This window comes from Papio anubis, chromosome 3 (genome assembly GCF_008728515.1).
Source record: "Papio anubis isolate 15944 chromosome 3, Panubis1.0, whole genome shotgun sequence".
NCBI lineage: Eukaryota > Metazoa > Chordata > Mammalia > Primates > Cercopithecidae > Papio > Papio anubis.
The window spans coordinates 70,200,602-70,228,499 of record NC_044978.1 but is presented as its reverse complement, the minus strand read 5'-3'; the positions used below and the strand labels follow the sequence as shown (position 1 = coordinate 70,228,499).

The 27,898-nt window shown below is 36.9% G+C and overlaps 1 protein-coding gene and 1 long non-coding RNA gene across 2 annotated transcripts in view; one reads left to right on the top strand and one right to left on the bottom strand.

The window, feature by feature from the left end:
* LOC103884588 overlaps positions 1 to 22,054 on the bottom strand; it is a 51,375-nt gene extending 29,321 nt beyond the window's left edge. The window contains exons 1-2 of the long non-coding RNA XR_001902782.3: positions 21,921 to 22,054; positions 2,558 to 2,637 (exon numbers count right to left, since the gene is read on the bottom strand). This is a non-coding gene — a long non-coding RNA (uncharacterized LOC103884588). The remainder of the gene's footprint in view (positions 1 to 2,557; positions 2,638 to 21,920) is intronic.
* The window catches only part of MYOZ2 (myozenin 2), a 48,858-nt gene continuing 24,560 nt past the window's right edge, over positions 3,601 to 27,898 (top strand). The window contains exons 1-3 of the mRNA XM_017959012.3: positions 3,601 to 3,794; positions 4,328 to 4,417; positions 20,200 to 20,369. Coding sequence (XP_017814501.2) covers positions 4,342 to 4,417; positions 20,200 to 20,369 — 246 coding nt within the window. The 5' untranslated portion in view covers positions 3,601 to 3,794; positions 4,328 to 4,341. The remainder of the gene's footprint in view (positions 3,795 to 4,327; positions 4,418 to 20,199; positions 20,370 to 27,898) is intronic.

The window sequence follows — 27,898 nt, the reverse complement described above, 5'->3', positions numbered from 1 at the left end:
AGCCCCAGCAGTGGAAATAGTTTGGTTACAGAGGTGTTGCAAATCTCTGTCAAAAACGTGTTTCTCACTAGCTTCCCAAGGCACAAGTTTCTACCATTAGGATCCTATTATTTTGCCTGTAAGAAAAGATCATATCGTCTATCTTTAGCACCAGTTAGTTTAAAATACTTTGGGCCTTGAAAGAAAGATAAGGTACTACTCTGCTTAAACTGGGGTGAAGGAGAAGCTTCAAGGGAAGAAGTGAGTAGTAGGACAAGGGTAGGAATCGGGTCTCTGGGAGTAGGAGACATCCTTTTCTAGTCTATAGTGTGTGTGTGTGGTCATGGGGTAGGAGGGTGTAAGCTGAGGACAAAAGATGATCTCAGTATGACGAATTTGGGCTGAATTTTAATTTTGTCTAGTACCAGATCTCTGTGCAGATGAAATAGAAATCGATTAACTGTGACTTGATTTAAACTTAGAAGGCATTGGCTTTCAGGATGGACCACTTGAAAATGCTTTGTAGTAACCATTAAAGTTCTGCTTAAAGTTCACCATTTGTGCCATGAAGCACATGGATAGCGTATTCTGTCTTAAGACTGCAACACCAGTGATTTGTTCTTTCTTCTTTTTCAGAACAGATGCTAACTCAGAGACCAGAAAGCTAGATATGTATAAATGAACTTACAAAATAAGGCAAGAGACTTTTAAGTAGAATATATATGAAAAATAGATAAAAAAGTGTAAGACCTTATATTCAGTAAAACTCTTACAATCTTTTAAAATAGAGTGTTTTCATTTTGGAAACCAAAATTAATATAACAATGATTATCTGTTGAGGACACCATTTCAACCTTTAGAATTGTACATAACATAAAGTTGGAAACATATGAAGATGATCAAATAGGAAAACCAGAACTCTCTTAATCTATGTTTTTTTTTAACTGAATAATGCAGTTGATTGTTCTAAAAATCTAAATCTTACCATATTGCAGAAATAATAATAGCAAAAGGAAAAAAATCATTTATTAAACTTTTACTAAGTATAAGGAATTTCTAAATTGTCCCATGTAAAATGTCCATGACTTTATGTGATAGATACTGTAATCACCATTTTATAGATGAGAAAACAGAGTTTAAAAGACTTGTCTAATAGCACACTATGGTAAAGGCTACAGCCAGGAACATATGGGCACTCAAGGGATTTTGAGAGGGAATTTAAATTTATTTTCTTTGGCAAAATGGTTCCTCATTTGATACCTAATTATAATTTCAGTGCAAATGTTTGCTTAGAAGCAACTGCAATAGGTTAACTAGATTAGCTTAAACCTGCTATCTACAACCTTGAGCTTTCTCTTTTTTTTTTTTTCAAAAAAAAAAAACAAGGTCTGGTCTCGCCCGGGCTGGAGTGTGGTGGCTTGATCATGGATTACTGCAACTCCGCAACTCCTACCTCCTGGACTCAAGCAATCTCCCCACCCCAGCTTTTGGAGTAGCTGAGATTATAGGTGCATGCCACTCACCTGGCTAATTTTTGGGTTTTTTGTTTTTGTTTTTTGGTAGAGACAGAGTTTTGCTAGCTGGCCTAGGCTGGTCTCAAACTCCTGAACTCAAGCGATCCACCCACCTTGGCCTCCCAAAGTGCTATGATTTACAACCTCAAACTTTCAATCCTATGATCAGGCACCAAAATGTATAACCTATTTCTACCTTATAAAATACAACTCCTCCCACAAATAGCCACCACCTTTGTATATTCAAGCAACTGTTCATTTGAATTCCAAACTCATGCCAAATCTCTAATGCATTCTGCAGTTAATCATCAACCTACTCATTTATTCATTCATTCAATGAATATTGAGTGCTTACCATATGCCAGATACAATTCCAAATGCTGAAGATACAAAGCCCAAGCCATTATAGGATTCATAGTTTAGTAGAAAAAAGAGATATCACATAGATGCAACCTCTACCTCCTGGACTCAAGCAGTCTTCCCACCCCAGCCTTCGGAGTAGCTAGAATTATAGGTGCTAGTAAAACTGTTGAGGACACCATTTCAACCTTTAGAATTGTACATAACATAAACTTTTGCTAGATAGATAGATAGATAGATAGATAGATAGATAGATAGATAGATAGATGGATAGGTAGATAGAATAATATTGACATGTTCTTAGTGAAAATCTGAGTTATCACTCAGCAACAATTATTTCCTTTGTTAGTAAGTTATGTATGAATTTTAATTGGGCTCATGACCACCTAGAATAGAAGCTACACTTCCCAACCTTTCTTGAGTTATGTACGGCTATATGGCTAAGATCTGCCCAATGGGATGTAAACGGAAGTATGAACAATAGCAGACATGTTCTGAAAAGAAGACAGTGTTCCCTTCTCATTATTTGCTCTTTTTCCTGATGGTTGAAATATATGCATGCTGACTGGAGTTGGGGCAGCCAGTTAGGCCCAAGGGGTCTGCATTTTAGGGATAGTGGAGCAAAACGTTAGAGGGTAACTGAGCCCTTGATAATTATGTCAATCATGCAAACCCTCAATTACTTACCTCTAGACTAAGCTTACCTGTGAGAGAAACATCTTCCATCTTTTTACAGTTCTGTTTTGGGGCAGTTTCTGTCACTCCCCTTTGACTTTTATCTTAACTAATAGAAAAATATAAAGATAATTTAGCAGAGTAAGGGACTAGCGAGTGGCACTGTGTGATATTTTAGACAAGGTGATTAGGGAAGAATTTTATGAGGGATTGTTATCTGAGCAGACTCCTGAATGCATGACTATGTCATGTGAGTAGGGAGAAAGTATGGAAGGGGGAAATAGTAAAAGGAATACAGTATCTACTTTCATTTTGGAAACCAAAATTAACATAATGATTATCTGTTGAGGATACCTTTTCAACCAAGGAAAGGGGGAAATAGTAAAAGGAAAGGGGGAAGTAGTAAAAGGAAAAGCCCAGAGATGAGAACATGCTTTCGTGTCCAGGGACCATCAAGGAGGCCAAACCTTTTGAAAGGCAAACCTTTCAAATCTTTTCATGCCCACAAATAAAAATCCTTGACCCTAGACATTGTAGAGAGTGGTCAACTTTGCAGGGACTGGTCTCCGCAGGCCTCTTCAAAAAACATGACCCAGTTACGAGTCTCAGCTTTTACCCAGCTTCATGGCTCATCCTCTAATGGTCCATTTCAAAATGCTTCCTGAGTTCACTATTCAAATACTACGCACTTTTCTGAACCTAGCACGAGTTCTCACTCCAGCTTAAGAACTGGCTCTATTGATCCACCCCTTCCTTTTTTCTTGAGTCTACATAGATATTACTGCCTATATTGTTCATTTTAATTACGAATAATCTATCATTCTGTTCTGATTCATGTGTGTGTCTCTTGCCCCCTCAATTAAGATGTAACATAAGAGCTAGATGTTTAAAATCCGTTTTGGTTACTATCTGTTCAAACAGAAAGTGCTCACTAAAAACTTTCTGCATGTCCAATGAATGCTTCATTTAACCGTCTCACAAACTAGAAACACAATGAGAGAGCCTAATCTTTCCCTGTTCCTCCCTTTCGCCAGGAAGATATGAGTAGCTAAAGTATTTGGTGCTATATATAGTCAGTTGATGTCAGCTGAATGCCAGTCTCTTCAGAAAAGCTCAGTCCCCAGTTTGAGTCAGAGCAGGGACCATGCTGTCCCAGGTTCAAGGATAAAAACCATCAGGCCCAAGTGCCATCCATAGTCCATCTCCAGAGTCTTCCTCCACAAACTGGGATTCATCCCCGCTGAAAAAGCACAATCTAACAACAAGGTGAGTATGTTGTTTCCTAAAATGTTTTATTAGTCAGTTGTCCAAGGAGATTCAGAGTTGTGACTCATAAATGGGTGTTCTCTGCTTTAAAGGGCAGCTGTTGCCAATATTAAAATGCTACCACCAAAGAATTCTGGTTTATCTAGTGTCTTCTTCATTCTTACAGTTTGCTGGAATTGATGGAGTGTGATGCTGGTACAAATGAAGGCCAGTGAGGAGACAATGATAGATTAAAATACTGTGGAGAAAAGAGAGGGAGGGGAAAGGAGACCAGCAATTTCATTGTTTCTCACTGCCTGATGATCATTATATTAATGTCCAGATAAGACTGGGTCTCTGTTCACTGTGACATTGCCTGTCAATGAATAACATACTCTGTCACCAGATAAGGAATGCATATTGAAGTCTTTCAGTAGCAAGCGATAATAACTTTTTAATAAAGAACAAAGATGTTGTCTTTCACAACAGTGATTATGAGACACTCCAAATGAGTTCTTCACATTGCCTCAATAATGTCCCTTTGTTTTTAACAGGGAACAAACAAACCATGCTATCACATAATGCTATGGTGAAGCAGAGAAAACAGCAAGCAACAGCCATCATGAAGGAAGTTCATGGAAATGGTATCAATAAAAATCCTTTGTAGCGTTAATATAGATCAGCATGAATGTGGCTCCAACCTGAGGTTGTTTAATATTCCATAGTTTACTTCCTTTAAATTCTTGCTGTTCTGTCATAACAAACCTGGAGCTCTAAGGGGTGTAGAAAAGCCTATGGTAACTAATCCTTTTGTAGTCATCCTTTCTCATTTGGAAGCTATTTTCAGAGGAACAACTGCTGTAAAAGGCATGAAGCAATCTGACAGCTGATGTACATTCTGCTTGGCCTGCCTTCCACATTATAAGTTAAGATCACTCTAGATTCTTTTTTTTTTTTTTTCTGGACAAGTCTCATACAATCTTCTCTTCATTGTCCATCCCACATGGTTTAGCTTGATTTCTCTTACCTTACATTATATAAATCACTCAAAATAAGTTCTGTCATCTTTTTTATAAAGCTATTAAGTTGGAATTCATATTTATTGCTTATTATTTAACTCCATTTCTATTGCTTATTTATTTAACCCTTCAAATTTGGTAATTGATTTACTAACATATTTTGTGTGCAAAGTCTACTTTTATTTGTAACTTCTGAGAAAATATAAACTTATTGTAGTCTTAAAGCCTATGACTCAAAAAATATTAATATATATTACATACAAGGTACTATTTTACTCTCTCCTTTTCTTTAAATTCCAGCAAATAACTTGAGAAAGCAATGCTTTATAACTTGCATTTTGAGTCTTATAAAGGAAATTCAACTTTGTTTATAAGCAAGGTATAGCATCAATTTTAAAAGTTAAGAAAAAATATTCAGGTACTCTTAGGAGCTGATTTGAGCCATTTCAGATATATTTGTGGAATTTTCAGAATGCCTCCTTATTTCCTCTCTACTGACAAGGAATGCAGCCTTTCACCACTACATTATTGAGACCTAGAAGCTTGAGACCTGGGAAGAGTATTGAGCATAATGTTTTCATATTGCACCTTCCATAAAGCAAGAGGAACAGAATCAAAGACTTTTAGGTGCTCCCCACACAATGTAGTCATAATTAAGAGGTCCTGTTGTTGTTTTCTATTTTCTGCAATACAAAACCACTATACTGGATTCAACTTGGTTCTCCTGTTTTACTATAATGTCAAATTAGCTTGGAATAAAATGAGAATAATTGTGAATCAGATGCCAGAACTGAACTCATACCAATCCAAAGTTCCAAAATTCATGCCTCTTTTAAAATTTCATGCATCTTTGTATTTCCAGCTTCAAGTAGTTTACTTGAAATTATTTTATAGCTTCCCTGATCAATGTGTCAAAAATCAGATGATCACTGGAGTTTGTGACAAAATTGTTTACCTTAAAATAGACTTTTTATGTTATTGTTTTCTAATGGAATCCTAATCATAAAACAGTCAGTCCATTTAATGTATTCCAGCCTAAGTCATGTGTTGGAGTCTACTCTGTTAGCTCTGACATAGGTCTATAAAAGTAAGAAGTTTTTTTTTTTTTTCCTTTTTTATAAACATAACTATTGTTTTATGAAAAATACTTGGGAAAAAACACACAATTATATATCAAAGTGGGGAAACCCTCAAAACCACTATCTCACCACCAGTAAATCCTAGCTACGTACTCAGCTGAAACCCTCCCTCCCATGTCACTGGATGAGTTCCAGCTCCCTTAAGAGGAGTCACATGCTCTGTCTTGGTTGGAATGTCAAGTATTTCAGATAACGTGGGGATAATCAGACTCTTTCCAAGCTCATCCCAGATGAAATAACTTCAGTACTTTATGAAACAGCTCAAATATTTTTCTTCTCTTATTTCCTCTGACATTTTATATGGAACTTCACTATTTGATGATGTTTAGCGATCTGGAGCTAGGGGAGTATAATTTTTTCTCAGGATGCAGAAATAAAATGAACTTCAGAGAAACTTTTTTGGGAGTGATCCTCCAAACTTTCAAACATTTTGCAGCAGTAAAAATCTGGATAATTTAAGATAAAACATGCAACTGCTTTGATCTTAATTTTAAGACAAATAAATCAAATTTTGACTGGATTGTCCTTTATAAAGATAAATGGAAAAGGATGTTCCAGTCAAAATCCCCTTTTCCTACCTTCCCTCCTCTCCCCTTGTGCATCGGAATCTTTTTCAGCATCATAACTTATTTAATTTATATTACTACTTTCCAAAAACATTTAGCTTGGAGGAGTATAAAATGTGACAATGAGTTGGCTAAATCAGTCGTTGTCCTCTGAACATGAGGTGGAAATTCAATCCCATTCTTGTAGGGGAAAGAGATTGCAGTGGGTGAGTCTTTGAGATAAATCGGTAGAAAAATATAAGAATCAGAAATGGAGAGTTTTACATCAGAGCCCTCATTCCATCAGAAGGAGAAATAACTTCAAAGAATTACTGAAAAATTCTCTTCATATAGATTATAATGCTAACTGCATAGAATGAGTAAGAGGTGGATAACTCCCAGCCTCTACTAATCACACCCCCAAATTGTTGCTTATTTTGAATTCATTATGATTTGGTTTCAAATTATATACTAGAAACAAATATACCACACTCCCAACAAATGACTAATAAAAAGCATCCCAAACATGAAGGCTGCCTGCTTTTAGATTTACCTTCCTCATATCATAGTTATGATTACCATCATCATCACCTTGGCAGGAAGCAGAGCTAATGGTAAAGCTGTCCTGGTGACTGTTGTGAGACAAACCTCTGTGCTTTATATAAAAGTATCTCAGCCACAATTGTTACCATCTAACACGTGCTATTGTAAAAGACAAAAAATAATTTGGCATTATCTGTGCATGAATTAGTTACGGAGATGAGAAAAGACGGCCTCTAATAGTCCCCACCCATGAGCCCTGTGTAATTTACCCCTAAATCTGTACATATTTTCCAGTATTAATCATATTTTTCTCTTGTTCAGTAACTCATTTGAAACTTGAAGACTGAAGGAAGGAGAGAGGTAGGAAAGAATGAAAGGATAGGAAGTAATAAACTGATAAAGAGATGGGGCAATCAGAATAAAATAAGGAGAGGCACTCTAGAGAAACTGGCATCTGTTTAGAAATGCTGGGGGAAAGGAATTGGAATTTTAAAAACCAGTAAGAAGAACTGGGAGTATGATGTTCCCTGACTTTAAGCATGGATATTGCTGACAGTTTAGAATAAGAGCTTCATAAATAGAGAAGACCACAGTGCCTCCTAAGTAAGCTTCGGTCACCCTACAGTCCTCTTACCTGGGTTCTAGGAGGGCTTTTTTTGGTATGTTTTTTGTTTGTTTGTTTTTTTCTCCTCATGATTGGGCAACAGCTTTTCCCAGCACACAGACGAGAACTGGGCAGGTTGTTTTTGTAACTTCAGGAAGAGAGCTTAGCTTTTGGTCTGAAAACAGGAAGCCCAGGTTCTAAATGGAGTGCTGTTGTTAATGTGGTACCAGGCGTCCTGGGTTCCAGACTAGACATCAGATTTCACATCAGAAAATGAGGAAGGCTGGATTTGCTGATACATCTAATTATAAAATTCCATGATTCTAATTTACTGAGCTATGTGCAGAAGCCAAACATCAGTGTGTTTGAGTTCTTCCATCAGTAACAAAGGAAATGATAATATTGACATAAATTGCAAGGACTCTTTGAAAAAGTACAAAGTCTAGAATTTCAGATGAACGATTACATGAAGACCGCTTTAACTTTTCTTGTAGGAGCGTATCTTAAACTCTAACTAATCAAATCTTCAAAATCAAAATGAAGACGCCAAAAAGGCCTTTCATACCTCCTATCAAATATAAAAAGTTTATAGAAGAAGAACTTAATGATTCAGTGTAAAACTTTGGTAATTTTCTGTTGTTTGTTTTAACCTTTCACATTAGCATTCTCATAGCCCCAAGAAAAATAAGAGCTAGAAAGGTTTGCACGTTTTATTTTGAAAACTGGTGTGCAGTCATATCTTGTGAATTCATAAGTTTTCTGAGCATCTAGCCTCTAATAAGGCACTCCAGAAAACTAGTACAAGAGAACTAGGCTAAATTGTATTTTACACTGAAGTTGAAATTGCAGAGTTCAATTCTAGCTATATTATTCCATCATCCTAGCTTTCTTTGAAGGCTTTTTCACTCAAATATATTTTAGATACACATCCTATAAACAGTACTAGATTATTCTGTTTGTGTAATTCAATACATTGGTAATCTCATTTTTTGAATGTTTATAGATTTATAGTTTTTAAATAATGTTTTTATTAATGACTAATTTTTGAAAACTTTATAAAATAGCCTTAGAACTCAAATCAAGACAAAGACATATAAAATAAGAAAATGAAGAATCACAGATAGTATTCAAAATCAACTTTTTTATGTAGAGATAATTATCACAGAACTTTTTATCAATTGGAGTTTTAAGGCATTACCCAAAATCACAGTCTGGACTGTGATCTTACATGTTATATGTAATATGTACATACATGTTACTTTATAGAAGAACATATTTTGTGGACTATTATTCAATTGCATAGGCCAACTGTCCAGGGACAGGAGGAAGAGTTCTGTGCAAATGCAGATAATCAATAAGCCCACCCTAAAGCAAATAAGCTTCAGCTAGCTACCCTCTAGTAACTGCAGTTGCCAATCATGGTAGAACAGTTTTAAAAGGTGTTTTGTCTTACTACAATTATTTGTAAGTGAGTGTCTTTGCAAACTATGGATTAAATTAACTCATCTAACTGAAGTTACGGATCAGTATAAATGACACCAATAAGAAAGTATACCTAGCCATATTTATTTATTTATTTATTTTTTGAGATGGAGTCTGGCTCTATTGCCCAGGCTGGAGTGCAGTGGTGCAATCTTGGCTCACTGCAACCTCTGCTTCTTGAGTTCAAGTGATTCTCCTGCCTCAGCCTCCTGAGTAGCTGGCATTACAGGTGCCTGCCACTACGCTCAGCTAATTTTTGTATTTTTTTAGTAGAGATAGGGTTTTGCCATGTTGGCAGGGCTGATCTCGAACTCCTGACCTCAGGTGATCCGCCTGCTTCAGCCTCCCAAAGTGCTGGGATTACAGGCGTGACCCACCACGCCTGGCCTTATTTTCAATAGATGATCTAATGCCACAAAGACAACCCTCTAAGCCATGAAGGCAAGGGTATGTATTCTAAATAAAACATATCATTTATCAAGCACCAAGATTAAACACACCATTAAGAACCCGTGCAAGGGTTTTCAGTGAAGGGCAGGGAACAGCTGAACTTGGAATCTGTGTGCTCAGCTGACAGCGTTCTTGACTCTGAAAGTTTAATGAGAGTGATCATGCATTAGATTCCTTAACTTACAAATGTTTCTGAAACCCTTGCTCCAGTGACATCATAAATTTAACTATTAGAAGGGAAGGGAAGGGAAGAAAACCTTGGAGAATTTTGTTTGTGTGTTTTATCTGTTTATGCAAAATATCCCTGACACTGATGAATGTGTCCATTAGTATGCTATTATATATTTAACAATTGGTTCTCAAATGGGGCAGCAGTAGGGATGTTTTGATTTGTAGAATTTGCCAATTTCTGTGATATAAATGCTCCCACCATGACCAAATTCAAGCTACCACCAAGGAAGCCCTAAATACAGAGTTGGAAAGAGATATGCAGTAGTAGAACATTACATATTTTCCCCATACAGATACAATGGATATAAATAACCTCAAGAGCATAATGTCTCTTCTATCTTTTATAATCTAAATGGAACTTGCTAGTCTGAATCCAGAATGAAAAAGTTGAAATATCGCATCCCCATCACACTGTCTAGTATGTTGAGGGATATTCATAGACACACTGAAAAATAAACTTGTTCATCCTTCCACGGTCCAAACACATAGTGACAGAGACTCCAAACACTTGCAAATAAGTAAGTGTGAATATTCCCTGTAGAACTCAGCAAAGCTGACGAGCAAATCTCAGGAAATTGTTGTAAAATACCGTCATGTACTCTGCTCTGTTTTTCTTATGCCTTTTCCATAGGCTATTTCTACCATTCCTGGGGACTGTGAAGCACAGCATTTTGTTTTGTTTTGTTTGGGGATGCTAGAGAGCCAAACAGAGCTGCTCTTCATTGCATTAGGAAGAGGTATAAAAAATTTTAAACATTTGTAATAATAGACTTTATTTTGTAGAGCGGTTTTAGGTTTGCAGGAAAGTGAGGGAGAAAGTACAATAATTTCCCGGCCGGGCGCGGTGGCTCAAGCCTGTAATCCCAGCACTTTGGGAGGCCGAGACGGGCGGATCACGAGGTCAGGAGATCGAGACCATCCTGGCTAACACGGTGAAACCCCGTCTCTACTAAAAAATACAAAAATCTAGCTGGGCGAGGTGGCGGGCGCCTGTAGTCCCAGCTACTCGGGAGGCTGAGGCAGGAGAATGGCGTGAACCCGGGAGGCGGAGCTTGCAGTGAGCTGAAATCCGGCCACTGTACTCCAGCCTGGGCGACAGAGCGAGACTCCGTCTCAAAAAAAAAAAAAAAAAAAAAGAAAGTACAATAATTTCCCATATAAACTTCTTCCCCGCTGCTGTTTCCTGTATTATTAGCATCTTGCATCAGTGTGTATTTGTAACAACTGATGAACCAATATTGATAACTGTTGCAGTCCATTTTGTGCTGCTATAACAGAATACCTGAGACTGGGTAGTCTATACTGAACAGAAATTGATTCATGGTTCCAGAGGCCAGGTAGTCCAATATCAAGGTGCCAGAATCAAGGGAGGGTCTTTTTGCTGAGTCATCACATGGCAGAGGACAAGAAAGAAAAGGAGGCTGAATTCATCCTTGTATAAGGTCACAAATCCCACCCATGAGGGTGGGGTACTCATGGCTTAATTACCTTTTAAAGCTCTGAGCTCTTAATACTGTCACAATGGCAATTAAATTTCTTTCTTTTCTCTTCTTTTCTTTTTCTTTTTTTTTTTTTTTTTGAGATGAAGTCTTGTTGTGTCACCCAGGCTGGAGTGCAGTGGCCTGACCTCGGCTCACTGCAACCTCTGCCTCCCGGGTTCAAGCGATTCTCCTGCCTCAGTCTCCCGAGTAGCTGGGATTACAGGTGCACACCACCACGCATGGCTAATTTTTGTATTTTTAGTAGAGATGTGGTTTCACCATATTGGCCAGGCTGGTCTCGAACTCCTGACCTCATGATCTACCCACCTGGGCCTCCCAAAGTGCTGGGATTATAGGCGTGACCCACCGCGCCTGGCCTGGCAATTAAATTTCAAAATGAGCTTTGGAAGGGACACACATTCAAACCATAGCATTAACTAAAGTCCATAGTTTACATTAGGATTCACTCTTTGTGTTACGCAGTTCTATGGGCTTTCACAAATGCAGTGTCGTATATCTGCCATTAGAGCATCACACAGGATAGTTTCTCAGCCCTAAAAATCCCCTATGCTTCAGTTATTCATCCCTGTCTCTCTACCTCCTTCCAAGTCCTTGGCAACTATGGATCTTTATGCTGCCTTCTAGTTTTGTCTTTTCCAGAATGTCAAATAGCTGGAATCATACAGTAAGTAGATTTTTCTGACTGGCTTCTTTTACTTAGAAATATGCATTTAAGGATTCTTCATATCTTTTCATGGCCTCATAGCTCTTAATTAAATTTTTTATCTTGAGATTTTTTTTTTAGATAATCATAGTTTCTTTTTTTTTTTTTTTTTTTTGAGACGGAGTCTCACTGTGTCTCCCAGGCTGGAGTGCAGTGGCGCGATCTCGGCTCACTGCAAGCTCCGCCCCCCGGGTTCACGCCATTCTCCCGCCTCAGCCTCCCAAGTAGCTGGGACTACAGGCGCCCGCTACCGCGCCCGGCTAGTTTTTTGTATTTTTAGTAGAGACGGGGTTTCACCATGTTAGCCAGGATAGTCTCGATCTCCTGACCCTGTGATCCACCCGCCTCGGCCTCCCAAAGTGCTGGGATTACAGGCTTGAGCCACCGCGCCCGGCCGAGATAATCATAGTTTCACATGCAGTTGTTAGATATAATATAGGGCTATCCCATGTGCCCTTTCCCAGTGGTAACATCTGGCAAAACTGTAGTACAATATCACAACCAGAATATTGACATTGATACAGTCAAGAGATGTAACATTTCCATTCCCATAAGGGTCTCTCGTGTTGCCCTTTCATAGCCATCCCCACTTCTCTCTTGGCCCTATCTCTCCTTAAACCCTGACCAATCACTATTCTGCTGTTTCTATAAATTTTCTGTAATTTCAAGAATGATATCCAAATGAAATCATACATACAGCATATAACCTTTTGGGAATGGCTTTTTCATTCAGTGTAATTCTCTAGAGATTCATCCAGGTCTTGTTCTCAATGATTTGTTCCTTTTTGTTGCTGAATACCATGCTGTGGATGGACCACAGTGTTTTTAATAGTTTACCCATTGAAATACATCTGGGTTGTTTTCAGTTTTTGATTATCAAGAAGGAAGATGCTATGAACATTTGTGTATATGATTCTGCAAGAACACAAGTTTTCTTTCTTTTTTTTTCTTTTTTTTTGAGATGGAGTTTCGCTCTAGTTGCCCAGGCTGGAGTGCAATGGCGTGATCTCGGCTCACTGCAACCTCCGCTTCCCAGGTTCAAGTGATTCTCCTGCCTCAGCCTCCCGAGTAGCTGGAATTACAGGCATGCACCACCATGCCCGGCTAATTTTTTGTATTTTTAGTAGAGATGGCGTTTCTCCATGTCGGTCAGGCTGATCTCAAAGTCCTGACCTCAGGTGATCCGCCTGCCTCAGTCTCCCACAGTGCTGGGATTACAGGCGTGAGCCACCATGCCCGGCCAAGAACAGAAGTTTTCATTTCACTGGGATAAATGTCCAGTATTGCTGGGTAGTTCTGCATTCAGTTTATAACAGAATTTATTAAATTGTTTTCTAGAGTGTCTGTACCATTTTACATCTTCAGCAGCAATGTGCAAGTGACCCAGTTTCTCCACATCCTCACCAGCAAATCGTGCTGTCATCATTCTTCATTATAGACATTCTGATAGGTGTGTAGTGATATATCATTGTGATTTTAATTTGCATTTCCCTAGTGACTGATGATGTTTACCATCTTTTCAAATGCTTATTTGCAATCTATATATCTTTTTCAGTTGAAATGCCTCTTCATGTTTTGGTCCACATTCTAATTGGATTGTTTGCTTTTTTAATAGTTAATTTTGATTGTTCTGTATTTATGCTAGACTGTTCTCAAGGTTACATGTTTTGAAAATATTGTTTCCCATCCTGTAGCTTGTCTTTTCATCCTCTTAGCAGGGTCTGTCTCAGAGCAAACGTTTTTAATCTTGATGATGTCCAGTTTATCAATTATTCCTTTTATGGATTGTGATTTTGGTGTTGTTTAGCAACTCTTTGCCTAGCCCTAGGTCCCAAAGTTAGACTAATGTGATTTTTCTTCCTTAGCCTGTTAACATGGTGAATCTTTGCCTAGCTCTAGATCTCAAAGACATAGTAATGTGATTTTTCTTCCTTAGCCTGTTAACATAGTGAATTACATTGATTGATCTTTGAATAGTGAAACAGTGTTGCCTCCCTGGATTAAACCCCACTGGCTCATGATATAAAATTCTTTTTATATATTGCTTAATTATATTTGCTAATAATATGTTAAGGATTTTGCTTCTATATGTATATGGGATATTGTTTTGTAACTTTTTCTGTGTGTATGTGTTTTTTGTTTTGTTTTGTTTTTTTGAGATAGGGTCTCACTCTGTCACCCAAGTTGGAGTGCAGTGGCCCGATCTCGGCTCACTGCAACCACCTCTCAGCCTCAACTGATCCTTCCACCTCAGCCTCCCAAGTAGCTGGGACCAACACACCACCATGCCCAGCTAAATTTGTGTGTGTGTGTGTGTGTGTGTGTTTGGTAGAGACGTGGTTTCACCATGTTGCTCAGGCTGGTCTTGAACTCTTAAGCTCAAGCAATCCACCTGCCTCAGGCCTCCCAAAGTGCTAGGATTACAGGCGTGAGCCACCCCGCCTGGCCTGTCTGTGTATATTGTCTTTCTCTGGCTTTGGTATCAGAATATCATTACCTTAATAAAACGAACTAGGAAGAACTCTCTTCAATTTTGGGGTAGAGATTATGTGGCATTGGTGATAATTGTTCTTTAAATATTTGATAGAATTCTCCAGTCAAATCATTTAAGTCTGAAGGCTTTTGGGAGGTGAGGAGAGTTTTAGATTATAAACTGAATTGTCTGAATAATTATACAGTTAATCAAGTACTCGTTTCATGTTGGGTGAACTGAGGTAATTTGTGCTTTTTGAGGAACTGGTCAATTTTTTCTAATTTTTCAAGTTTATGTGAATTTATATGTAGAATTGTTTGTAGTATTAATATTCTTATTATCTGTTTGCTATCTGCAGTGTCTGTAATGATATCTCTTATTTTGTTCCTAATATTGTTAATTTGTGCCTTCTCTAACTTTTCTGTGTTAATCTCACTAGAGATTTATCAATTTTACTGATCTTTTAAAAACCAGCTCCATACCTCATTGATTTTCTCTATTGTTTTTCTGTTTTTTATTTTTTTATTTCATTGTTTTCTGCTCTTATCTTTATTATTTCTTTCCTTCTGCTTGCTTTGGGTTTATTTTGTTCATCTTTTTTTTTTTACGATTTTTGGGGTAGACACTTAGTTTATTGATTTGATACTTTTTTTCTTTTTTAACTTTGCATTTAGCGCTATAAATATTCCTCTCAGCCCTGCGTTAGCTGTTTCCCATAAATTTTGATATGCTGTATTTTTATATTCATTTAGTTCACTGAATTTTTCATTTCCTTTGAGACTTCCTTTTTTGTCCCATGAATTATTTAGAAGTATGTTGATCAGTTTCCAAGTGTTTGGAGATTTTCCTGTTACTGCTCTGTTACTAATTTCTAGTTTGGTTTTATTGTGATCAGTGCTAACACTCTGAATAATTTAATCATTTTAATTTGTTGAGGTTTATTTTATAGCCCAGGATATGATCTATCTTGAAATATATTCCATTGGCACTTGAAAGAAATGTGTGTTCTATTGTTGTTGAATAAAATATAAATGTCAAGTAAGTCCTATTGGTTGCTAATATTGTAGAATTTTATATTCTTACTGCTCTTCTGCCTAGTTGTTCTATCATCTGTTAAGATGGGGGGAATTGGCCGGGCGCGGTGGCTCAAGCCTGTAATCCCAGCACTTTGGGAGGCCGAGACGGGCGGATCACGAGGTCAGGAGATCGAGACCATCCTGGCTAACTGGGTGAAACCCGTCTCTACTAAAACATACAAAAAATTAGCCGGGCGAGGTGGCGGGCGCCTGTAGTCGCAACTACTCGGGAGGCTGAGGCAGGAGAATGGCGTGAACCCGGGAGGCGAAGCTTGCAGTGAGCTGAGACCCGGCCACTGCACTCCAGCCTGGGCGAAAGAACGAGACTCCGTCTCAGAAAAAAAAAAAAAAAAAAAAAGATGGGGTGAATTGAAGTTTCCAACTATAATTGTAAATTTGTCTGTGTCTCCTTTTAGTTCTACATTTTTTACTTTAAATATTGTGTAGCTCTGTTTTTGGTGCATATACGTTTGGGATTTCTAGGTAATCTTTGTGGATTCGCAATTTAATCATTATATAATGCCTTTCTCTGGTCTCTGGTAAATTTTGTTGCTCTGATTTTATCTGATATTAATATCAGATAATATTTGGTTGATGTTGTTTGATATCTATTTTTCCATTCTGTTACTTTCACTTGCTTATAATGTTATAATAGGCAGTGAGTTTCATGTAGGCAGCATAGTTCAACAAACCATAGTTGGTTCACTTTTAATCCAATCTGACATCAATTGATGTATTTAGATTATTTACATTTAATTTATTAATGTATTAGATCTTAAGTATGTAATTTTTATTTTTTTCTGAGACAGAGTCTTGCTCTGTCACCCAGGCTGGAGTGCAGTGGCGGGATCTCAGCTCACTGCAAGCTCTGCCTCCCAGGTTCACACCATTCTCCTGCCTCAGCCTTCCCAGTAGCTGGGACTACAGGCGCCCACCACCACACCCGGCTAATTTTTTGTATTTTTTAGTAGAGACAGTATTTCATCTGTTAGCCAGGATGGTCTCGATCTCCTGACCCCGTGATCCACCTGCCTCGGCCTCCCAAAGTGCTGGGATTACAGGCGTGAGCCACGGTATAGAGTTTTCAAATGTATCTGTTCATATAGCTTTCAGGAGTTGCTCTAAGTATTGCATTATATATGCATAACTTATCACAGTCTACTGATGTTGTCATTTTACTAGTGCAAGTGAAGTACAGAAAATTTATCTACTTTTGACCAGGCACGGTGGCTCATGCCTGTAGTCCCAGCACTTTGGGAGACCGAGGTGGGCGGATCACTTGAGGTCAGGAGTTCGAGATCAGCCTGGCCAACATGGAGAAACCCCGTCTCTACTAAAAATACAAAAATTAGCTGGGCGTGGTGGTGGCAGGCACCTGTAATTCCATCTACTCTGGAGGTTGAGGTAGGAGAATCAATCGAACCTGGGAGGCGAAGGTTGCAGTGAGCCGAGATCAGGTCATTGCACTCTACCCTGGGTGACAGAGTAAGACTTTGTTTCAAAAAAAAAAAAATCTACTCTGATGCCTTTTTATCCTCTCCTGTTTATAAAATAATGGTCTTAAGTATTTCTTCTACATACATTTACATCAATCAATGTTATAATTTTGGCTTCCACAATAAAATATAATTTAGAAAGCTCAAGAGGAGAAGGAAAGCCTGTTGTATATACCTATATTTCTGCTGACTATATACCTTCTTTATCTCTGATATTCCAGGCTTCCTTCTTTTATTGTTTCCTTTGTTTTAAAAAAACTTCATTTTAGCCATTCTTTTAGGGTAGGCTTTCAGGCAACAAATTCTGTCAGTTTTCCTTCATCTAAGAATGTCTCAAGTTCCCCTTTATTTCTTGCAGGATATTTTTCACTGAGTATGGGATTCTGGGTTGACAATTCTTTTCTTGCAGCACCTAGAAAAATATGGTACAATTTCCTTTTTGCCTCCATGATTTCTGATGAGAAATCCACTATTATTCTAGTTATTTTCCCCTTATAAGTAAGTTGTTTTCCTCTGGTGGCTTTCAATATTTTTTCTTTGTCTTTAGTTTTCAGAAGCTTAATTATAAGTCTTGTTGTGAGTTATATGTGTTTATTATGTTTAGGGTTCTCTTAGCTTCTTGAATCTGTATGTTTATATCTCCTGTCAACTTTAGGACATTTTTCAGCCATGATTTCTTTAAGTACTTTTCTAGCCTCCCCTTACTTTTCCTCTCCTGGAACTTCAGTGACATGAATGCTATATCTTTTATTAGAGTCCCATGAATCCCTAAGAATACCTCGTTCATTTGTTTTCAAGTCTATTTTTCTCTGTGTTGGTCTTTTTGGGGAAATTCTATTATTCAAACAGCCAAGTGATTTTTCTCATTTGCCCCCTCTATTTTACTGTTGAGCCCATTCACTGAGCTTTTTACTCAGGTTATTATATTTTCAGTTCTAAAATTTTTATTTGGTTCTTTACATCTTTTATTTGTTGGCTGAGTTTTTTTTTTGTTTGTTTGTTTTTTGTTCCTGCTGCTGATGGAGTCATTGGCAAAAAAACCTTTCCATTTAAAGAATTTGTTTCAAGTGGTTTCCTAACTGCTTTCTGAAGCATTGTTTTAAATTATGGATACTTTAAAATCTTTGTCAGATAGTTGTAATATCTCAGGCATCCCAATGTTAGCATTTGACTGTTTTTTTTTTTTTTTTCATTCAGTTTGAGATTTTTCTAGTTCTTTGTATGATAAGTGATTTTCAAATTTAAGCCTGGACGTTTTCACATTATGTTCTGAGATGCTTGTTCTTTAAATAAACCTTCTTTTTCATCTGTTCTTATCTGACACTGCTCCAGCAGAGAAAGCGGAGTGCCAACTCATTGCTGCCAAGTGAATGTAGAAGTCTGGGTTCCCTATTTGGCTCCACTGAAACTTGAGGGGAGCCTCTTTGTTATTGCTAGAAGAGGACAGTAGTTCAGACTCCCACATAGTCTTCACTAAGACTGTGGAGACAAGGAGCTAGTTACTGGCCAACAGGAATGAAAGTCCCAACTTCCCACTCGGTCTCTCTGACACCACCCTAGTGGGAGTATTGGAGAAACTTGCTATAGCCTCACAGGGTGAAATTCTGGGCTCCCCACAAGATCTTAATGTGGGTGAGAGCGAGGTCAAAGTGTTTTCTGTGGTGCTTGGCTAAAGTAGCGTGGCCATTGTCTAAACATTTTCTGTCTTGCAAAGGCAGCTCCTTTCCTGGTCCTTTAGCTGGAGAGAACAGCCTTTCATTGGTGCTTTGTTTGTTGGCACCTCTTGGTGTTTTTGGGTTGCTATCATCTTCAGCTTCAAGTCTGAGATTTAGGGGCTAAAATAAAACCCAGAGTATTAACCACCATGTTATTCCTTGGGTCCTGGCGTCCCTAGCTTGTCTGCCTATTTCTTTACACTTTCAGAGTTATTTATTTATTTATTTATTTATTCATTTGTTTATTTATTTATAATGTCCAACATGTGAGATTGTACTTAAGTGAGATTGTACTTAATAGCTTTATAAGAAAAAATACATCTACTTCATCTTCCCAGAAGCAAAAATCTTGATATTGTGACTTTTATAATTAGTGGACTCCTCTCCATGAAAAAACAAAACAGGTAAACTAATTTTTCTTTCTAAAGAAAAGTGAGGAGAAAATTACACAAGTAGTTCTGTTGTTTTATTCTAAACATTCCCAAAAGCTTAATTGTTATGGTTAATATTTCATATCATCAAAGAATGTTGCCTCAATCAAAATAATTATTTATTTTCCTAATGGCCCAGTTTTCTTCCTATGCACTTAATGGTAGTCAACAGTGGCAAAAAGACTGTGTGGGTATTACAGAAATATATTAGTGATTACAGAAGCAAGTGGAAGCGTGTATCTCTTTTGGATTTTGGAAAAACTGTTTAGTAATAGAAATAGAAAATAACACTCATTTACTGAATGTCTGGCATATTTAAGGTATGGGAGACACAGAGAGTAAAACCTAAAGAAAATGCAAACCATAAAACAAATAAAGCAAAATCAAATATATGTGATTCAGTGTTATGGGAATATAGAGAATGAATGAGTAATTATGAATAAAAATTTTAGGTAAGAAATTAATATAAATGGCATGTGAGCTGTATTGGGGGAAAAGTTCACTCAATACTTATCATCTGCCTACTTTATGGAGGCTAGTCAGTGCTAGATGCAGAATAAATAGTATTTTGACCGAGTCTGGGAAATGGGGTGGGGTGGAGTGGAGTGGGAGGGCAGGCATTTCAGTAGGGGGATAGCTAAAGCTGACACATAAAAATGTGGGGAGCAAAACAGAGTTTATGAATATAACTATGAAGCCATGCTATTTGAAAGCTCATTCTATACATAAAGACTAAATTGTACTAGTAGTAATTACAGCTAACTTTTATTCACACTATGTGCCAGGTACCAGGCTACATGCTTTACATGAAGAATTTTTATTTCATTCTCATATTAATGCTTTGCAATAGGTATTAGTATTATTAGTTCCACTTTACAGATGAAGGAACTGAGGTTTAGAGAACATAAGTAACATAATTATGATCATGCAATTAGAAAGTGGTGGAATTTTAGAATTAAGAAAAGCATTGAAAATGCTTACTTTGGGATTTTTACTCATATGAATATTGTTTTACAGATGTTGAGAGCATGGACCTGGGCAAAAAGGTCAGCATCCCCAGAGACATCATGTTGGAAGAATTATCCCATCTCAGTAACCGTGGTGCCAGGCTATTTAAGATGCGTCAAAGAAGATCTGACAAATACACATTTGAAAATTTCCAGTATGAATCTAGAGCACAAATAAATGTAGGTATAACTTGAACATGTGGTATCCAAATGAATGAGCAGTATTTCTGAATTTGTATGTATGACTAGTTTCTCAAGCAAATATTCTATATATCTTCTTTCAATTTATTCTGTTAGGCTATTTTTTTTTTATCATAATGAATAGTTTAGGTGGGTAAACAAAAGAAGTATTATGTATGATATGAATATGCTTTTAGTTCAATAGGGACATTGTAAGCTTGTAGATTTGGCACTGAGGAACTTGTCTGTTCCACTAAGAGGAGGGAGAGGGAATGGAGAGAAGTGGTACTAAAAGTTTCCATGGTCTTATCACAACCAGTTACATGTTTGAGATGGAAACACTTCCAAAGCACATAGCGCTCCACAAGCGAGGATAAGCATTTTATTCACTGAGTAAATCTTGGCACTGAAACATGCCTGGGAACTACAGACACATTCAAAGTCCTTTCAAAGCATTTATTCCACATTGTCTAGGGAAGTCTGGTACTCACTAACGACAAAAACTAGTTTGGATATAACTCTTTGGACAGAGATTTCCCCAACTCAAAGCTAATAAACAAAAATTAAACTACATTTTACTTTATTGTATTAATATTATATTCACTTAAACTGTCATTTAAAAAGATTGTAGAGGAAAAAGTTGATAGTAGAAAGGCAACCAGCTTTGGGAAGATGGCTTTAAAATTCAAATGGCTGGTGTGACGAATCAAAAAGGAATAGTGCAATTGTCTTAAATTTGAAAAGATCATGATGACTTCAACAAATACGTTTTATTTACTGAGAGTTTTTCCTAGAACTATTAAAGATTTACTTACAAATTTAAGCCTGAAAACTTACCAGCTCCCATCACTAATAAGTTGTTTTGAATGGACAGCTCACTTCTTTACAGCAAACAGACTAATTTCCCTGATTTCTTTTACCATAATTACTAAAACACATTATAGAAACTAATATCTACATCCACAAACACCAAAATTTTGTTTCCCATATTTCTATTTTCCTTGTTATGTTTTTTGTTAACAGAAAATGTTGAGAGGACATTTAACAAATTTATTTTCATATTTGTGAACATTCTTCGGCCATCCGTTGATTAAATCTAGTTTTAATTGTGAATTCAGTTAGCCATCAAATCTTACTCAACTATAGTATTTACACTTGTGAGGAATGATTTTTTAATTGAAGTCAGTGTACCCTGTAAGTATTCCCAGTATCCTCTTATCAAAAACATCTTGTAAGTACGAGTCAAAAATAATCCCTACCCCATCTGCTGGAGTCTATGGAATCATATTCTTTCAATAATGACAATAGAGAAGACTCTATGGAGTAGTACAAAATAAGGTGGCTTAAGGAAGTCTTTGAAAAGTCATCTGCAAGTTTAGACATTTGAATAAATGAATAATGTCAGTTTTTATAACTTCCACTTACATCTCTAGGAGTAATGCTTTAACTACAATTCTGAAGAAAGGTACAATAAGATTTAAAATGTCCCTGTGAACACAACATATTATCTTACCACCAGTATTTCAAATTATTGACTATAATTTTATATACCTGTGGTCGAATGTGTGCTGGTTACACATAATATACATAAGAACATGTCTTGGCTGGGCGCAGTGGCTCACATCTGTAATCCCAGCATTTTGGGAGGCCGAGGCGGGTGGATCACGAGGTCAGGAGATCGAGACCATCCTGGCTAACACGGTGAAACCCCATCTCTACCAAAAAATACAAAAAAAAAATTAGCCGGGCGTGGTGGCGGGCGCCTGTAGTCCTAGCTGCTCGGGAGGCTGACGCAGGAGAATGACGTGAACCTGGGAGGCAGAGCTTGCAGTGAGCCAAGATCACGCCACTGCACTCCACACTCCAGTCTGGGCTACAGAGCCAGACTCCGTTTCAAAAAAAAAAAAAAAAAAGAACGTCTTGACAATTTTTCACTATTCCCAGAAGACTGGGCACTGAATAAATAAAATGGCCCCAAACAGGTTTATTGAAATAAATAATTAAATATTGATAAATAACTCAGAGCAATAAGGAATAATAACGTATGCAATAAATTCATATTTTATTGAGTTACATAACATACTTTGAAGTGTGATGAATTTTACTCTTCTTTCAAAATAAGGAAAGTAGTATTCAAGGAAGTATGTTCATTTGACTTAAGCAACACCATAATAAAGAAGATTGAAACTAAGCTGTCAGAACTCTAGAGTTCTTGGCACCAAGTCCTTTCATGGTGTAATTAAAGGAAACTCTGGCCTGGGAATCAGGAGACCAAGGTTTGGTCCTGGCTCTCCCACCAGCCATGTGATTTAGCATTAACTCAAAAAGGGTTTTTGTTTTGTTTTGTTTTGTTTTGCCTTTCTGAATTTCTCCCTTCATTTTAAAAATAAAGATATGCACTCCAATGCTCTCTCAGGTGCCTTCTGTCTTCAATGATCTGTGTGTTGCCTGATCTTAATTCAAAAAATTACCCGCACAATAAATCATTAAGGAAGATAGTGAGCCACATTGTACAATGATACACTTACTTTGTCAAGGCTGTAGATTGCAGCTTGAAACGTTAATATGACAGGAATTCAAAAATATTATTAGACTCAGGTCTATTTCCATTCATATTCATTTATACTTTTGGCAAATATTTATTGGGTGCCTATTATGTTCTAGATACTATGCTGCAAGCTCAAAGATAAATAAATACAGGCTTTATCTAGTGATACAGAGACCAAATGACATCGAAAGATAAGAGAGCTTTTATTTACTTACAATCTAGTTCTTGAATGATCCTTGTGTGATTTATACCACATTAATCTAATTTATTGACTACATTTTCTGGAACAAGCTTTTACTTTTACTGCTTCCCTTGAGCAATAGATGTTGTCAAAGTAATAATTTAACTCAGCTTTATATATTTCTTATTCTAGTATAATGTTGAAAACCTCATATAAATGAAAATATAAACCACCCCCCAGTAATTAATGCCATTTGTTCAAATATTACCATTTTAAAAACAGAAAAAATAAGTGTAGCTTTGAATTCTACTGGTGAGGGACACTGACAAATTCAAGCTACATATACTTTCTATGACACAAACAGCAATAATAGTAAATATGTGTTCCTAAAAAGAAATGGACATTGCTTGCTACATGAGCCAGTTTTGAAGCCCTAGTTCATAAACTGTTTCTTAACCAAAATGGCAAAACGGAGATGGATGAAGAAAATAGGCCACCAGAAATAAAGTAAAATGGAAGAATGCTTCATGATAATTAGAATTCTCTTCTTATAAGTTACTGCAAAAGGATATTATATTTTTTGAATCACTAAAAATCTTAAATACTATGGGGAAAAGGGGAAGTGTACTATTAAAAGTAATTCTGAAATAAGACCACACTAAATAATTGGAACTCTAAATATATGTTTGCTTTGTTCAAAAAATAACTTCTACCATGTATTTGGCACAAAGCATAGAACAGACAAAGAAGCCTTCTTTTTTATTTCTATTGATATTTTAACAGAAATCATGTAAATCATCTTCTATATGTGTTTTTAATTTACATAGTCATAATCTATAGAATATGGCTCTAGTTTTGTTTTCTTTAGAGTCAACTTAACTGAGGTAAAGAGAGACATATTTTCATTTGTCTTTCCAACTTTTCTGAAAGGAATTGCAGATGATGGAATGCTGTGGTGTAAGGCTTATAATTATATAGGTTACTGTCTAACTATTGTAAGGCTTTGGTTGTTTTCTTAATGATGACATAGAGGTATTTGGTGTCTCCTGATAATTAATGACTAACTAGAAAGAGTTGATTTTCCGGCTCATCATTAATCCCCAGGAAGAGGTTACAGAAGGTTAGTATTACAATTCCTAGAAATTAATGTAGGTAGAATTATTTGTAAGTTTAGGTGAAATTCATTTCATGAACACATTTTAGGAACTTAGAAAATGTTATTCTTTGTGCATTATGCATTTAAACTTCCTAAATTTATCTCAAATGCCTTTTTATTTACAATTACAGTTATCAGGAACTTTACACTTTTTAAAGAGGTAGTATAGATTTAGAAGTAAAAACAAAAAGATACTAATCTAGTCAATTATTAAGTCCAACACTCAAGATAGGAGCTGAGTTCAAAATGCAAAATGTTATATTACACACACACACACACACACACACACACACACACACACACACTGCCTGTCTTAGTCCATTCATGTTGTTATAAATAAATAGCTGAGACCAGGTACTTTATAAAGAAAAGAGGTTTATTTGGCTGATAGTTTTGTGGGCTGTACAAGAAGCGTGGCATCAGCACCTGCTTCTGGTAAGGGCCCCAGGAAACTTCCACTCATGGCAGAAGGGAAAGGGGAGTTGGCATCACATGGTGAGAGAAGAAGGAAGGGAGAGGAGGGAGGAGGTGCCAAGTTCCTTTTAACAATCAGTTCTCCTAAGAACTAATTACTGCAAGGATGGCACCAAGTCATTCATGAGGAATCCACCTCCATGACCAAACGCCTCCCACTAGGCCCCAACTCCAACACTGGAAATGAAATTTCAACATGAGATTTAGAGGGGACAAATATCCAAATCACATCAGTGGCCAACTAGACTTCAACCAGATTATAAATAGGGTGGGGACTCCAGATTACATAAATGCAATACTAAAATACAGGTAACAGGAACAAGTAAAGAAAGAGCATAAGAAGGTGGCATAGGTTTTATTGAAGTATTGAGATAATACAGAATATGGAGACATTTCCAGTAGATTAAGTTAGTCAGAAAGAAGAGGGAAATTCTAAGATGGGTCTTAGAGGAAACCTAGGATTTGGTTTAGTAAAGAACAGAAAGGAGGGCATTCCAAGCAGGTGAAACAGCTTGTGGGGCTGAGGAGGGCAAAGGGTAGCAGTGGGGAACTGGCTTGTGAAAGTTTGCAAGGAATGAGAGGAAATGTTTGTGAGGTGAGTACGACATCTTCATTACCAGGCAAAAGAGTTTGCATTTTATTCACTAGGCAATTAGGAACAATTTCCAAAGATTGGAGTAATGCCACACCAGCATTTATGTTCCGTCTGACTGGAAGGAAAATGCTGGGTGGAAAATGAACAGAAGGCAGATGATGATATGATAAAGTATGAGCAATGAGGATAACAGGCGCATGAAGACTAAAGTGAAAAAGGAAGATTTTAAAAAATGTCATAGTGAAAAAGAATCAGCTGGGTTTGGCTATTCATTCACTAAAAATTCAGCTAAAGTTCACTGACTGCTTGTGCTATATAAGGCACCATCTTAGGCTTTGTAAAAGACATATGGGCAAACTGAAATCCCCTGTTCTCAAGTAGCTAACAAGCTAGTAAATGAAACAGGACAAAACGTATTATTTTAAAGGTGAATTATAGCAAATGATATGGGAGCAGCAAGAAAAAAGACAAAAAAAACTTTTTATTGGAAGGGGAGGAAGAATAAGGGAAGGGGTGGTTTTTAAATTAGGACAGATTTGATCATGGTAATGATGGAGAGGGGGCATATTGCTAGGGGAACTCCTATGATCAAAGATCAAAAGTAGAAAGGTGGAAAAGCATACAAGATAATGGGGGAACCTTGATCTATGATCAAAGGTAGAAAAGCATACAAGATAATGGGGGGATCATAAATGGTTTGGTTTTAAGCTTAGGGTACATCTTTAAAAACCGATGAGACCAGGTAGGCAGGTCTCAGTGCAAGGCTAAAACACTTAGGCTTATTCAGTACGCAATAAAGTGTGAACGTGATGATGAGTTTGCAATTAGGCATGCGATGTTTAAAGTTTTAAAAATGTTTAAAGTTGTAATATTTTTGCTATAAATTTTAACCTCAGGCAGAGACAGCTCTGAGAATTCCTTCCCAAAGTAGATCTTTTATTTTTTTTATTTTTTTTTATTTTTTGAGACGGAGTCTCGCTCTGTCGCTGAGGCTGGAGTGCAGTGGCCGGATCTCAGCTCACTGCAAGCTCCGCCTCCCGGGTTTACGCCATTCTCTTGCCTTAGCCTCCCGAGTACCTGGGACTACAGGCGCCCACCACCTCGCCCGGCTAGTTTTTTGTATTTTTTAGTAGAGACGGGGTTTCACCGGGTTAGCCAGGATGGTCTCGATCTCCTGACCTCGTGATCCGCCCGTCTCGGCCTCCCAAAGTGCTGGGATTACAGGCTTGAGCCACCGCGCCCGGCCCCCAAAGCAGATCTTTTAAAATTCTAATAGAGATTAAGTATTTCTGTTTAAAAAGCTGTTAGTTGAAAAGATATGTATGTTCCTGGGAAGTCAGTATATCATCAGATTACCGATATTTTATAAGTGTAATTTATTCATGAAGATTTTATTTTATCATTGGCATTTTCTGCCCTGTCCAAACGCGGGCTTTGATGAAGCAGACGGAAGAAGGTAGGCTCAAATTTGGACTACTGCTTTGAAAGTAGACTTTTTTGGGATGCTGCAGAGATTAACGTGAATGCAAAAGCACTTGGGGAGGGACTGTGTGGGTGAAGCATAAAAATGGAGATAAACTTTATTTCCTTCATAATTTTATTAGGTGAGGATCTTAATTTATGGCCTTTAGTTATGGTAAGTATTTAAGTTTTAAAACAAAATTGTATTCTATCCTGAAATTGCTATAAAGTTAAAAAAGTGTTAAAATGTAAAGGTATATTTCATCACAAAATCTTACAAACAAATATAGAAATTAAAAAATTAAAGATTTTCTGTATGTCACACACAAAAGAGTCAAAATTAGTGTCTAATTGCTATGCTTTTTACTAAATTTTTATTTTTGAAGTTAAAAGATAATTTGACCTAATCCCTTCTTTTAAAATACACATATTTCCTATATGCAATTAAAACAATGATTTATTATAAGAATATAACTTAGCTATACTTTTGAGGACATTACCTACTACAATGACTATTTGTTTTCTTAAAATGCAAACTGAACATTTTTAAGGTGCTATATTATTGCCAGAGAACAAATCCTGTAATAGTAAAACACATTTATCGAAATTTAAAAGACAAATGTCTTTTTTCAGCATTTTATTTTCTAAAAATCAAAAATTTTTCCTTTTGCAAGTCTGTGCAACTTAAAATATAAATGATTTTTGGTTTCTTTGGGCGTACATATGATTGCCGTTCACATTTTAGATTAGATTTTTAAACTTTCTATCCGCTAAAGAATCTAATTAAAGCCCAAATATAAATACAATGGAACATAGGAATTACTAGACCAAATGCCTGGCCAATATGCTCTACATTATTAGATTAGTAAGGATTCAAAAATTAAATACATTTTTCTCATAGGGATGTTCTGAATAGAAAATGAAATGATTGGTATGAACCACTAGACACAGTGCCTGGCACACAGTAAGGCTCAATTAATTTCAGCTTTTATTATTATTAAGTGGATTGTCATTATACAACAGATCTTAGACTGATATCAGTAAATCTTCTCATTCAAGTGCGCAACCATCTTACTATGAAATACTTATTGAGGTCCCAGGAAGTAATGAAGGG